Source organism: Silurus aristotelis, assembly GCF_946808225.1.
Source record: "Silurus aristotelis genome assembly, chromosome: 25".
NCBI lineage: Eukaryota > Metazoa > Chordata > Actinopteri > Siluriformes > Siluridae > Silurus > Silurus aristotelis.
This window is the reverse complement of record NC_139598.1, coordinates 9,754,379-9,769,746: the sequence shown is the minus strand read 5'-3', so window position 1 is coordinate 9,769,746 and position 15,368 is coordinate 9,754,379. Positions and strand designations below refer to the sequence as shown.

At 37.1% G+C, this 15,368-nt stretch overlaps 1 protein-coding gene across 1 annotated transcript in view; it reads left to right on the top strand.

The window, feature by feature from the left end:
* dnajc13 (DnaJ heat shock protein family (Hsp40) member C13) overlaps window positions 1-15,368 on the top strand; it is a 112,483-nt gene that overhangs the window by 40,716 nt on the left and 56,399 nt on the right. The window contains 4 exon segments of the mRNA XM_083529779.1: window positions 1,741-1,907; window positions 9,372-9,451; window positions 13,547-13,716; window positions 15,144-15,243. Coding sequence (XP_083385905.1) covers window positions 1,741-1,907; window positions 9,372-9,451; window positions 13,547-13,716; window positions 15,144-15,243 — 517 coding nt within the window.

The window sequence follows — 15,368 nt, the reverse complement described above, 5'->3', positions numbered from 1 at the left end:
TATTACCAACAGTAACCTTGGAAACGGTGGTCCCAGCTCTTTTCAGGTCATTGACCAGCTCCTCCCATGTAGTTCAGGGCTGATTTCTTACCTTCCTTAGGATCATTAAAACCCCACGAGGTGAGATCTTGCATGGAGCCCCAGTCCGAGGGAGATTGACAGTCATGTTTAGCTTCTTCCATTTTCTAATGATTGCTCCAACAGTGGACCTTTTTTCACCAAGCTGCTTGGCAATTTCCCCGTAGCCCTTTCCAGCCTTGTGGAGGTGTACAATTTTGTCTCTAGTGTCTTTGGACAGCTCTTTGGTCTTGGCCATGTTAGTAGTTGGATTCTTACTGATTGTATGGGGTGGACAGGTGTCTTTATGCAGCTAACGACCTCAAACAGGTGCATCTAATTTGGGATAATAAATGTAGTGGAGGTGGACATTTTTAAGGCAGACTAACAGGTCTTTGAGGGTCAAAATTCTAGCTAATAGACAGGTGTTCAAATACTTATTTGCAGCTGTATCATACAAATAAATAGTTTAAAAATCATATATAGTGATTTCTGGATATTTTTTTTTTTAGATTATGTCTCTCACAGTGGACATGCACCTACGATGACAATTTTAGACCCCTCCATGATTTCTAAGTGGGAGAACTTGCAAAATAGCAGAGTGTTCAAATACTTATTTTCCTCACTGTATATAGAATAATATAGTGGTCAACTAGTAAGGCTAGGCAGCCAATAAAACCCAATAAGAAAGGGTCATAAAGAATGAACACAACAGGTATGTCATTATGGTGTAACTCTGTTTTTGATTTTTTAAACAGATTGTTTTTATTTACTTTTACACAACTTAAATTTTCTAATCATTCAGCATAATTTTAACGAAATTATTTATGCAATCGTTGCTATGCTGCTGTTTGTAATCTTTGTGTAATACTGTTTGTAATCTTTGTGTACATCACACTGGACATGGACATAAGAAAGCAAAGGAGAGAGTTGTGTGAAGTCATAAAGAAATTAATAGACAAGCATTTTAATGGTAAACATTATAAGACCATTTCTAAGCAGCCAGGTGTTTTTGTATTTTATTAACTTTAAGGTCCATGTGACTGTAACCAACCTCCCTGAACATGGAAAACGTTGAGGGAGGTTGAAAACATCACATGCACCCGAGAATGGCTCGGAAACACTGGCCTATTTTGAAATGGCCTTCTATGAGCTTTTATCTAAAATTTTATCAAACATCTATGGAAAGAGCTGAAACATGCAGTCTGGAGAAGCAACTTTTGAAGTAAAAACAAGTGGCTCATCATGTCAGTTTTGTCAGTGCTTTTAATTTAACAAAACATTTGGCTTCACAGTCTGATTTTTATTGAATATGGAAAAAACAATAATGGATGTCGATTACTTTTGTTTGCTTCAAGTAATTTTAAGGAAATAATTTGTTGGTTCTTCTTTTTTCATGGAAGGGTACCAACAAATGTCCATGTCTGTCTTTACATAGTATTATTTGGCTTTATTACCTGTGCATAATTTTAAGATTTTGCTCTATAGGCTAATAATTATCATCTTACTGCATTAATGTATATAGTTGAATATTTTGGATTAATATTATTTATTTATTTATTTTTCATTGTGAAGGTGTTTCTGTAACTAAGATCACATTTGGAGTGCAGCTTTCCATTAACACTACAAAAAAATGCTCTCTCTCCCTCCCTTCCTCCCCTGTTTCTTCCTTTTACTCTCTAGGGACTCGCTGATGGCCAGTCTGTTGGATGGTGTGCGAGCTTCTGGAAACAGAGATGTGTGTGTAAAAATGGCTCCAACTCAAAGAGGGCAGCGCTGGGGACTTCTCAGCATGCCTGTTGATGAGGAGGTAGAGAGCCTCCATCTCAAATTCCTCGCTGCTCCACCCAGTATGTAGAGTGTTTTGAAATCATCAGTATTAATCACTGAAACCACTCATCAGTCATTTTTTTATTGTTTGTTTATAATTGATCTCATTATTTTTATATCTTTATGTATTGCCCCTTTATTTTCTTGTTTGACACCTTTGTTAATGATTAAAGAGTAAAACTTGATTGGGCATTCTATTAATGGAAAATAATTATGGTGGTGCATTGTAAACCAACGAAATTACTGTTACAACCGCAACATTCCACACCCAAATAACTTTTGCATGACTTCATGAAATATGTCTGTAACTCATAAATGATTAAGCCAGTATTTTTTGTTAATTCTCTTAAAGGTCAATTTTACACTTTAGTCAATTATTTTCAAATACATTTTGTTAGTATGCAAAGAAAATTCACTGCGAACTACTTATGGACATAATTGTAGATGGCGACAACAGTATGGACCATATGGTATGAAATTAAGTGCAGATATATTTGTGTGCAGTAGTTGCATGTCTATAATAAACATTCATAAACACAGGGGTAATAATGGATAGATAAACATGAATATTGCTGGTGTGTGTCATGCAAACAAAGATCTGGTTTTTGTCTTAAAGTGGTCATGCTCAAAACATAACATTATTATTCACAACATTAATACTGAAGACTTCCAAACTATGATGAAAGTATTTGTGTGTAATAAATATATATATATATATATATATATATATATATATATATATATATATATATATATATATATATACATTATATATATATATATATATATATATATACATTATATATATATATATATATACATTATATATACACATACATTATATATACATTATATATATATATATATATATATATATATATATATATATATATATATATATATATATATATACATTATATATACACATACATTATATATACATTATATATATATATATACACACATATATGTATATATGTATATATATATATATATATATATATATATATATATATATATATATATATTTATTATATATATATACTTATATATATATATATAAGTATGACTATAAGCCGCTGCTTTGAACCCCGCGGCTTAAACAACGAAGCGGCTAATTTATGGATTTTTCCTGGGTTTTTCCCGGTTTCACAAACTTCATGCCAAAAAACTGAGCCCCATAACATTAGCCCAATGAAATTGCCGATCGGGTTCAGGTGAACCAATTAAAACTCTTTATATTAAATCGCGCTCCCACTGAATTGGACCGCACCACATCATAAATATGGATGAGGTTCCTCTGACGTTTGACCTGCCGCTCACTCGGACTGTCCACAGGAAATGCGAATCATTCGTCACGCTGAAAACAACCGGGCATGAAAAAACGCACTTCACCTGTGTTCTGAGCTGCACGGCTTCAGGAGAAAAGATTCACCGATGGTGATTTTTAAACGCACAACGATGCCAAAAGATAAACTCCCAAGAGAAATTGTTGTAAAAGGAAGGAGGAAGACCGTGAACTAGGGCTGGGCGATATGGCAAAAAAAATAAAATCCCCGATTTTTTCACAAGAAATCCGATTTGCGATTTAAATAGATTTTTTCCCCCCTGCTTAAAATCAATCTGCATATGACAAAGAAAATGTTCAAAAAAAGTTTTAACTTTATTAAATAAAGTTTATTTACTCTCCTGGGATTATAACCCACATTGGGTTAAAGTGCAATCAGAAACAACAAGCCAAAAATACAAGATGGCAGGCCCTGCCATTGTAAATTATGAAAATAGAACGTGACATAACATAAAATGAGAACCTACAAACAAAAATGTTTTATTAGTGTTTAAATGTGGAACAAGATTAAAAATGCACCTGAGGTTTTGAGTGATTTTGCCTTTAATTTTCTCCAAAACTCCACAGTAAAATGAGATAAAATTTAACAGAGTAATAGACAGGGACACTGAAAATAAGAAGTATTTGAAAGATTGAGCAAACCTATAAAGAAAAATGTTTTATGAGTGTTTGAATGTGGAACATGGTTAAAAATGCAGTGATGCTTAAAAACTCCACAGTAAAATGAGTTGAAATAAGTTTATAATAGAAAGGGAGATTCTCAAAAAAAATGTTTTATGAGTGTTTGAATATAATGATTCAAATGCTCTGATTTTTCTGTTTAACGGAAACGCTGTTCTAAAGCGTCTTTACATGTATTTTGACTGCTCCCACCACCCATACCGTACGTGTATTAGAGGCACAACACTAAACAAAGTGCGGCTGCTTAACCGTGTATTTTTAAGATGCGGCTGGCTTAACCGCATTCTTGTGCTGCCGCTGTCTTGTTCATTTCGTAGGGCCCTACATCTCTCCCACTCTACAGCATGCCTCTGTTTGAGGTGCTGCAGTAAATTGGTGGTACTGCTACCTTTGCTTGCAACAGCCTTCAAACACACTTTGCAGCGGGGTGTTGTTTGTGCAGCGTCTGATGCAGCAAAACCGAACCAATTCCAAATTGGGAACGAGTTCTTCCCTGCTCGCTGCCATGTTGTTTGTGTATCTCTATGGCAAACGCGCGGGGGGAGGGCCGAGTTCGTTCGAAACTATGGAAGCCCAGAGGGGAGCGTCGGCAGACAATAAAGAGAAAACCGATTTTTATTAAAACAGATTGATGTGAACTACACATTCAAGTTAATCGATAAAATCGATTTATCGCCCAGCCCTACCGTGAACAATGACTTTCTTGGTAGGCTACTGTTTAGATACAAGCCGTTGTAACGCGTTGAGTCTGGGTCATTGGATAGCTCGCTAACTCCAGTTGCAACAGAAATCATATAAGCACAGACAGGTTTGCTCTTAAAGGAGCCACAACATATTTTACCCGTTACACCGTGTAACAGGCACTGTCTTTCGTTAAAGCCTGTGTAAAGTTCATTAGTTTTAATGTAGACACCTGTGGCTTATAGACAGGTGCGGCTTATTTATGTTCAAAATAAAAATCTTTGTAAAATTTAGTAGGTGCGACTTATATTTGGGTGCGCTTAATAGTCAGGAAATTATGGTGTGTGTGTGTGTGTGTGTGTGTATATGTATGTATATATATATATGTGTGTGTGTGTGTGTGTGTGTGTGTGTGTGTGTGTGTGTGTGTGTGTGTGTATATATATATATATATATATATATATGTGTATATATGTGTGTGTGTGTGTGTGTGTGTGTGTGTGTGTGTGTGTATATATGTGTGTGTGTGTGTGTGTGTGTGTGTGTGTGTGTGTGTGTGTGTATATATATAAATGTATATATATAAATATATATATATATATATATATATATATATATATATATATATATATATATATATATATATATATATATATATATATATATATATATATATATGCATGCACACACTGTGCACAATTATTAGGCAAGTGATTAATATGACCATATCATTTTATCCATAATTTTCAAGTCCAAGCTGTTTAAATTTGAATGCTTATTGGATTTAATGCACATCAGGTAATGTGTATTTGTGTAATGAGGGAGGGTGTGGCCTAAGGAGATCAACACCATATATCAAGGTGTACATAATTATTAGGCAGATTTTTCTCCTCGGGGAAAAATGGGCCAAAAAATTTATTTAACTGACTCTGAAAAGTCAAACAATTTAAAAACTAAAATTGTTTTGTAGCAAATAGTCAACAGGGTCGCAAGAAACGTGTCGAGAAGAAAAGAAGCAAATTAACTGCCAAAGATTTGAGAAGAATCAAACATGAAGCTACCAGGAACACACACACACACACACACACACACACACACACACACACACACACACAGTGGGTACAGAAAGTATTCAGACCCCCTTAAATTTTCACTCTTTGTTATATTGCAGCCATTTGCTAAAATCGTTTAAGTTAATTTCTTTTCCTCATTAATGTACACATAGCACCCCATATTGACAGAAAAACACAGAATTGTTAAAATTTTTGCAGATTTATAAAAAAAAAAGAGAAAAACTGAAATATCACATAGTCCTAAGTATTCAGACCCTTTGCTGTGACACTCATATATTTAACTCAGGTGCTATCTATTTCTTCTGATCATCCTTGAAATGGTTCTACACCTTCATTTGTGTCCAGCTGTGTTTGATTTATACTGATTGGACTTGATTAGGAAAGCCACACTGTCTATAATAAGACTTTTACAGATCACAATGCATGTCAGAGCAAATAAGAATCATGAGGTCAAAGGAACTGCCTGACGAGCTCAGAGGAACAGATCTGGCCAAGGTTACAAAAACATTTCCGCTGCACTTAAGGTTCCTAAGAGCACAATGGCCTCCATAATCCTTAAATGGAAGATGTTTGGGACGACCAGAACTCTTCCTAGAGCTGGCCGTCCGGCGAAACTGAGCTATCGGGGGAGAAGAGCCTTGGTGAGAGAGGTAAAGAAGAACCCAAAGATCACTGTGGCTGAGCTCCAGAGATGCAGTCTGGAGATGGGAGAAAGTTGTAGAAAGTCAACCATCACTGCAGCCCTCCACCAGTCGGGGCTTTATGGCGACGGGAGCATCTGCTCAGTGCAAGACACATGAAAGCCTGCAGGGAGTTTGCTAAAAAAACACCTGAAGGACTCCAAGATAGTGGGAAATATGATGACGGTCTGATGAGACCAAGATAGAACTTTTTGGCCTTAATTCTAAGCGGTATGTGTGGAGAAAACCAGGCACTGCTCATCACCTGTCCAATACAGTCCCAACAGTGAAGCATGGTGGTGGCAGCATCATGCTGTGGGGGTGTTTTTCAGCTGCAGGGATAGGACGACTGGTTGCCATCGAGGGAAAGATGAATTGAAACTCCCCCAAGTACAGGGACGAAAACCTTCTCCAGAGTGCTCTGGACCTCAGACTGGGCCGAAGGTTTACCTTCCAACAAGACAATAACCCTAAGCACACAGTTAAAATAACGAAGGAGTGGCTTCACAACAACTCCATGGCTGTTCTTGAATGGCCCTGACTTAAACCCAATTGAGCATCTCTGGAGAGACATAAAAATGGCTGTCCACCAACGTTTACCATCCAACCTGACAGAACTGGAGAGGATCTGCAAGGAGGAATGTCAGAGGATCTTCAAATCCAGTTGTGAAAAAGACTCCTGGCTGTATTAGATCAAAAGTGTGCTTCTACTAAATACTGAGCAAAGGGTCTGAATACTTTTCCCTACTCTCACCACAAATAACAATATCATCCGCAAACATCATAGTCTATGGAGGCTCCTGTCTGACCTCGTCCGTCAACCTGTCCATCACCACTGCAAACAGGAAAGGACTCAGAGCCGATCCTTGATGCAGTCCAACCTCCACCTTGAACCCGTCTGTCATTCCTACTGCACACTTTACTGCTGTCACACTGTCCTCATACATGTCCTGCACCACCCTCACATACTTCTCTGAAGTACAATACCACAACTCTTCTCTTGGCACCCTGTCGTATGCTTTCTCTAAATCCACAAACACACAATGCAACTCCTCCTGACCTTCTCTATACTTCTCTATTAACATTCTCAAAGCAAATAATGCATCTGTGGTGCTCTTCCTCTGCATAAAACCATACTGCTGCTCACATATGGTCACCTCTTCTTCTCTCAGCCTGGCCTCCACTACTCTTTCCCATAACTTCATGGTGTGACTGATCAACTTAATTCCCCCATAGTTACTGCAGGTCTGCACAGCCCCCTTGTTCTTAAAGATCGGTACCAGCACACTCCTCCATTCCTCAGACATCGTTTTACCTTCCAAAATCTAGTTAAACAATCTTGTTAAAAACTCCACAGCCATCTCACCTAAACATCTCCATGCTTTTACCAGTATGGCATCTGGTCCAACTGACTTTCCACTCTTCATCCTCTTAATAGCTGCTCTCACTTCCTCCTAACTAATTCTATCCACTACCTGCTTCACCAACTCCACACCATTCAACCTTCCTTCTCTCTCATTTTCCTCATTCATCAGCTGCTCAAAAACTCCCTCCATCTTCTCAACACACTGTCCTCACTGGTCAACACATTTCCATCTCCATCCTTTATTGCTCTAACTTGCAGCACATCCTTCCCAGCTCGGTCTCTCTGCCTGTCTAATCGATACACATCCAATTCTACTTCCTTTGTGTCCAACTTCTCATACAGCTCCTCATATGCATTTTCCTTGGCTTTCGCCACATCCCTCTTTACCTGCTGCTGCATCTCCTTGTGCTCCTGCCTATTTTTCTTATATCACTTTGTCGATCCCAATTCTGTTTTGCCAACATCTTTCTCCTTATGCTTTCCTGCAGTTCCTCATTCCACCACCATGTCTCTTTTTCTTCCTTTCTATTTCTAGATGTCATACCAAGTACCTTTCTCCCTTATCACTTTCGCAGTAGTTGCCCAATCATCCAGCACATCTTCACCATCACCGAGCCCCTGTCTGACCTTATCTCTCAATCTCACTCTACAGTCTTCTGCCTTCAGTTTCCACCATCTTATTCTTCTTTCGGTCTTCACTCTCCTCCTCTTCAACTCCAAAACCTACAGACCACCATCCAATGCTGTCTAGCTACACTGTCCCCTGCCAACACCTTACAGTCTCCAATCTCCTTCAGGTTGCATCTCCTACATAGAACATAGTCCACCTGTGTGCACCTTCCTCCACTCTTATACGTCACCCTATGACCCTCCTTCCTCTGAAAATAAGTGTTCACCACTGCCATTTCCAGCCTTTTAGCAAAATCTACCACTTGCCCTTCCACATTCCTCTCCTTAAAGCCATACCTACCCATCACCTCTTCATCACCTCTGTTCCCTTTACCTATATGCTCATTGAAATCTGCCCCAATCACTAATCGTTCATTCCTAGGTACACTATCTACCACTTTATTTAATTCACTCCAGAATCTTTCCTTGTCCTCCATCTCACAACCCACTTGTGGAGCATAAGAACTGAGAAAATTTATCATCGCCCCTTTAACTTCCAGCTTCACGATCATCACCCTATCAGACACTCTCTCTTTACCTCCACTACACTCTTACTGTACTCTTCCTTCAGAATCACCCCTACACTATTTCTCTTTCCATCCACACCATGATAGAACAGTTTAAACCCACCTCCAATGTTCCTGGCCTTACTCTCTTTCCACTTAGTCTCCTGAACACACAACATATCTACCCTTCTTCTCTTCATCATATCAGGTGTCTAGTTTGATTAATTGAAAATATAAAATAAATCCATGCATGTTCTTTTATAGTTTGGATGTCTCCAGTATTGAAAATACAGTACAATGTTGAAAATAATAATAAAGAAAAAAAACACTGTTGGAGGTGGTGTGTCCAAGCTTTTGACTTGTACTGAATACCCGAATTATAATGCATATTTTTGTCTGGAACTTAAATATTTAAAAAAATTTTATTAAAAAGGACATTTTAAATCTTTCAATGTATTTGTAACTGTCTTTTATAAATAGATGGAAATTTTGCTGATGCAGTATTCAGGTTCAATGCCAACATTTCTTACAGTGGAGTTCTACATGCCGTCACTCAAGATGTAAGTTACCCTCTATCAGATATTTATATATTTAACATTTTAAATTAATACATCAATACTATCATTAAGCAAAGTAATTACATTTAACCTTAACAGCTTATACAGCTTGTTGTTCTTTTGAAATTAAGCTGTGGCCATCACAGGAGCAAGAGTTTGCTTATCTTGAATAACGGCACAACTGATTTTCACTATGAACTTACAATTGTGCATGTGGTATTGCATTATTTTGTTTGTTTATAACAGTTCTATAAACAAAACATTTATGTACAATATGGCCAAATGTTCTCTTTATATTCTGATTCTCCATTAGCAGCAACAGATTGTGAAAAATTTACTAGCTGGCTAGTTTTCTAGTTTACTAATTCAGTTGGAAAGTGCCTTTCCAAAAGTGCTGATATTTAGTATGTCAACACAAGTACATTTCACTGTATGTCTCACACTGCTTGTCTCTATTTTCTATATTACTTTTTTTTTTTTTCAACAGTAGTTAGGGCTGCTTTGGGAGCTACTTTTGTTGACTGAGCAAAACGCAAAAAGGCCAAACAAAATGCTTTATTGTGAAAAGAATATGTATGCTAGACGAATTACACCCATATGTGTAGGTTGATTTTATTTTTTTTTCTTTAGAATGATGATCTTGTTTTAATCGCTTTTTGCTGTTATAATAAGCTTTAGTTATTTGGCAAGGTTTTCAACTAGATTTTGAAACCTTACTATAGAGATGTGTTCATTCTGCTGCAAGGACATGAGTAACATTGGGTAGTGATATTAGGCATAGAGACCTGACACACACTTTCCATTTCCAGTTCATCCCAAAGTAGTTAATTGTAGTTTAGAATAGGTTTCTGTTCTGGCCACTATGCCACATTACCCGTGAAATAAGAACTTTGCTATTCACAGGGGCATGCTGAGCAGGTTGGGGGTTTCAAAAGAAAGAATTGTTTTGCGAAATGTAAATTTCTTTCCTTTCAAGTTTGTATGCAAAAATTTGGAGAAGGCTCACATATTTTCCCATATTGTGTCTTAAATGTCAGTTACTCAAAACTAATTTCCGGTTTTAAAAATTTTTGACACATCAGGCATACTGACTGTCAGCAATTAATTATTTGTGACATGATGCTGTTGGAGGAAAATGTTTCCTGACTTCCTCTACAACATCCCAATGTAGCGCTCTAATATTTAAATCTAGTGACTACACAGGCAATGGGAGAGAACTTATCTGTCATTCTCATCAAACCACTCATGCTCAGGATTAGAAAAAAACATTGCTGTGTGTATTGGTACATTATTATCTTGATACCCAGGACCACCTTGAGGGTAGAATGTTAAAACCATTGGGTGCAAAATGGTTCGTTATTCCTTGGCGGTGACTCGCCTATCTCGCATAAGTATTTGGCCTATTGAATGCTATGATTTTGCAGCCTAAACCATTACTGATCCACCCTGTGCTTTACTATACTGTAGGCATGCAACAGTCTGTGTTGTAAGCTTCTTTGGGGTTTCTACACTGTACTCTCCTGAATGTGTGAAAAACAGTGAAGGTGGACTCATCAGAGAACAATACATGTTTTACATTGTCCACAGTTTAGGATTTCCACTGCTGGCACCATTGAAAGTGACATTTGGCAAGGGTGATCATGTGTTTAGTTATAGCAACCTGACCATGAATTTTGATCCCAAAGAGCTCCCAAAGACCAATTTTGTTAGAATCCGCAGTCAGGGTTTGCATTTAAGTCTGCAGTGAGTTAGGCAGCTATCCATTTATTTTTTTTCTTTTTATTTTAGGTATAATACAGTATGTTGAGGGAGTGAGTATACACAAGTTGAGGGAGGTTAAGCTTTTTCAGAAAACTGCAAAATGCTTAAATTTCTGACATAATCAGAAGTGATTATTTTTGGCACAGAATTTTATTGCTTAAATGTTGACATGAGGTACCATAACAGACTATGTAGATGTGAATGGAAGGTGAAGCGGTGGATGTTTAAATGTAAGCTTTAAAAAGGCATCTTTAGTAATAGGCCAGTCTATATCAAGTTTAAGAGCCATGAAGCACGCAGTGAAATGAGAATGTTCCTCCAGAACATCAGGTGCTACATATAACAACATAGAGCTACATCATTAAACCTATTGTATACTATGGTTATGCTGTAATGTGTAAAAGAGGACTATAAACAAAAGTGTATTTGTAAACATAAACACAATTTAGTGGAAAAACAGCAGTAGCAGCAGTCGAGAGGTGCAAAACAGCATGTAACAGTATAATATGGTTAAATATAATATGGGTGGTGGAATAAATAGAAAGACTCCAATGATCTTCTCAGCTGTCCTCACTATCCTCTGTAGGGTTTTGCGATCTGAGACGGTGCAGTTCCCAATCCAGGCAGTGTTGTAGCTGATCAGGATGCTCTCGATGGTCCCTCTGTAGAACATGGTTAGGATGGGAGGAGGGAGATGGGCTTTCCTCAGCCTTCTCAGGAAGTAGAGGCGCTGCTGGGCTTTCTTGGTGATTGAGCTGGTGTTGAGTGACAAATTAGGTGTTCCATGGAGGATCCATCGATCATCAGTGGAGAATTGCCACTTTGTGCTCTCTTGAATTCCACAACAATCTCTTTTGGTTTTCGTTCAGAGACAGGTTGTTGGCTCAACACCAGGCCTTTAACTGTTGATGAGACCCACCACAGTCGTGTCATCAGCGAACTTGATGATGTGATTTGAGCTGTGCATTGCTACACGGTCGTGAGTCAGCAGAGTGAACAGCAGTGGGCTGAGCATACAGCCCAGTGCTCAGAGTGATGGTGCTGGAGATGCCGTTCCTGAACCAGGACTGACTGAGGTCTCCCAGTCAGGCAGTCCAGGATCCAGTTGCAGAGGGAGGTGTTCAGGCCCAGTCGGCTCAGCTTCTCAATCAGGAGCCAAGGGATGATTGTGCTGAACTCTGAACTAAAGTCTATGAACAGCATTCATAGATGAAGATTCTCTCGTAAAGATCAGAAGTTTAGACTTAATAAAATTCAAATGTTTGTGGCAGAACTACATATGGCTGGAAAAGTCAAGTGCCCCTATAAAAGTCCATCTAAAAAAGTTTTGACTTGTATAATTTCTGTTTATAAGATTCTGCCTAGCTTATATTATCTACCTTTCAGTATACAGTGGAGCTTAAAAGCCTTGAAACTCTTAAGATTTTTTTTTTTAAATATGGGGAGCAAAGGCTAGCCGGTCTGATTTGATCCCACAGAAGAGCTACTGAAGCACAAACTGCTGACTGATTGAAAGGTGTCAGAATGCACAATGCATCAATTCATGTGGATATTACTTTATTACCTAAACATTTAGGTATTCCCTCATGGCCTGTTTGTTGTAGCTAATTGTTATATATCAACAAACACAGATTGTGCGAATTTGTTTTCTTAATATTGTTTTACATTTCGGAATGAATGATTTATATATTAAAATTTATTTATTAGTTGATTTCTCATGTGCTGGCTATTTGTTAGTTTATAGAAGTGGTTAAGGACCACATAATTGAGAAAGGCTTTGATAAATATAAACAAAATTGTGTGCCTTAATTTTCCAATTTTTAACAATGTTATTCACCCTACATTTAATTTACATAAATTTAAATTGCATGCATGCTGTTTAATGTCAAGTAACTTCAATTACAGACAAATTGTACATATTGCACTTAACTTTGATTTAGGCCAGTTTATTCAATAATTTTGAAGAAAGTTTATAATATGACTGAATGATTTGTCGATCTGAACCACAGAGACCTGCATTTCATTGTGGGAAGGTTGATTAAAAGGTTGATTGGCTCAACACCAGACCTTTAACTGTTGATGAGACCCACCGCAGTCGTTGTTTAATTAAGGTTGATTAAAAGCAAACAGTTACTCCTGTTTATTCGAACTTTTTAATTTATTTAAAAAAAAAAATTTTCATTTCGAAATAATGGACACTTGTTGTCTACGTGAAAGTCACTGATTGCTTAAATTTTTTTTAAAGAAAACTATTTTATACAATGATTCATTTTTAGTTTGCATGTCTTATTTTTTAACTGTATAAATGTATATATTTGTGCATCTCCTTATTTGCAGGGCCTTTTTTCAGAGAACAAAGAGAAACTGATCAACAATGCCATTTTGGCACTCCTGTCCCAGGATGCTGAGCTGGGTGGACCCAATGCTGAACTAGAGGCCCAATTCCAGGCCATCAGACGACTTGTGGCCTCTAAAGCTGGCTTTCAAGCCTTTACACAGCTTCCTAAGTATTCTAAACTACCACAACTATAATAATAATAATAATAATAATAGCAATAATAATAATATTATTAAAAAAATAATTGTTTATTTGACAATAAATATTATGAAATGTAAATATATATATATTAAAAAAAAAAAAAAAAAAGATATATATATATATATATATATATATATATATATATATATATATATATATATATATATATATATATATATAAACTATATAAAAATTTGTGTGTGTGTGTGTGTGTGTGTGTGTGTGTGTGTGTGTGTGTGTGTGTGTGTGTGTGTATATATATATACACACACACACACACACACACACACACACACACACCGTATTTTCCGGACTATAAGCGGCTAATTTATGGATTTTTCCTGGGTTTTTCCCGGTTTCACAAACTTCAAGCCAAAAAACTAAACCCTTAACATTAGACCAATGAAATTTCAGAACGGGTTCTGCAATAAAACTGTTTATATTAAATCAGATGCGCTGATTTGGGCCGCACCACATCATAAATATGGATGATGTTCCTCTGACGTTTGACCTGCTCACTCGGACTGTCAACAGGAAATGTGAATCATTCATCATGCTAAAAACAACCGGGCATGAAAAAACGCACTTCACCTGTGTTCTGAGCTGCACGGCATCGGGAGAAAAGCTTCACCGATGGTGATTTTTAAACGCACAACGATGCCAAAAGATAAACCCGAGAGAAATTGTTGTGAAAGGAAGGAGGAACACAGTGAACAATGACTTTCTTGGTAGGCTACTGTTTAGATACAAGCCGTGTAACAGACACTGTCTTTCTTTAAAGCCTGTGTAAAGTTCATTAGTTTCAATGTAGACACCTGCGGCTTATAGACAGGTGCGGCGTATTTATGTTCAAAATAAAAATCTTTGTAAAATTCAGTGGGTGCGGCTTATATTTGGGTGCGCTTGATAGTCTGGAAATTACGGTGTGTGTGTGTATATGTATGTAAGTGTGTGTGTGTGTGTGTGTGTGTGTGTGTGTGTGTGTGTGTGTGTGTGTGTGTGTGTGTGTGTGTGTGTGTGTGTGTGAATAAATATATATATATATATATATATATATATATATATATATATATATATATATATATATATATATGCATGCATGCTGTAACAGATCTATTATAGTAAATGGCCCACTGTCTTTGGCTGAACTGTCGTTAAATGTGCTCTTCGGGAACTTTGTTAATCCATATTTTTTTTGGTTTTTTTCTACTTTCTGTCTCTACTATTTATTCCTTCATTTGTTCTAGACACACTCTTGTCATTGATGTTAAGTAATATGTACTTTCTTACAAATGTTTGTTAATGGTACTTCATTTTGTAGCATTTTTTAGATCCGGTGTACTCAATTCTATGCTTTGAAAAAAATGTTAACAGGTTTAAATGTGTGTTTTTCAGGTTTAGGGAGAGATTGGGTGTGAAGACTGTTAAAGCATTGAAGAAGAACAATAATGGTGTGACACATGCTGCTGTTGACATGCTCTGTGCTCTTATGTGTGTAAGTGGTGCCTGTAAGCTCTTTGTTATACACTTTGTTCAACAGCTTATTCATTCTAAGCATTTATCACATCGGCCATTCATGTGGCAGCATGAAATCACTCAGACATATGTCAAAAGCTTCAG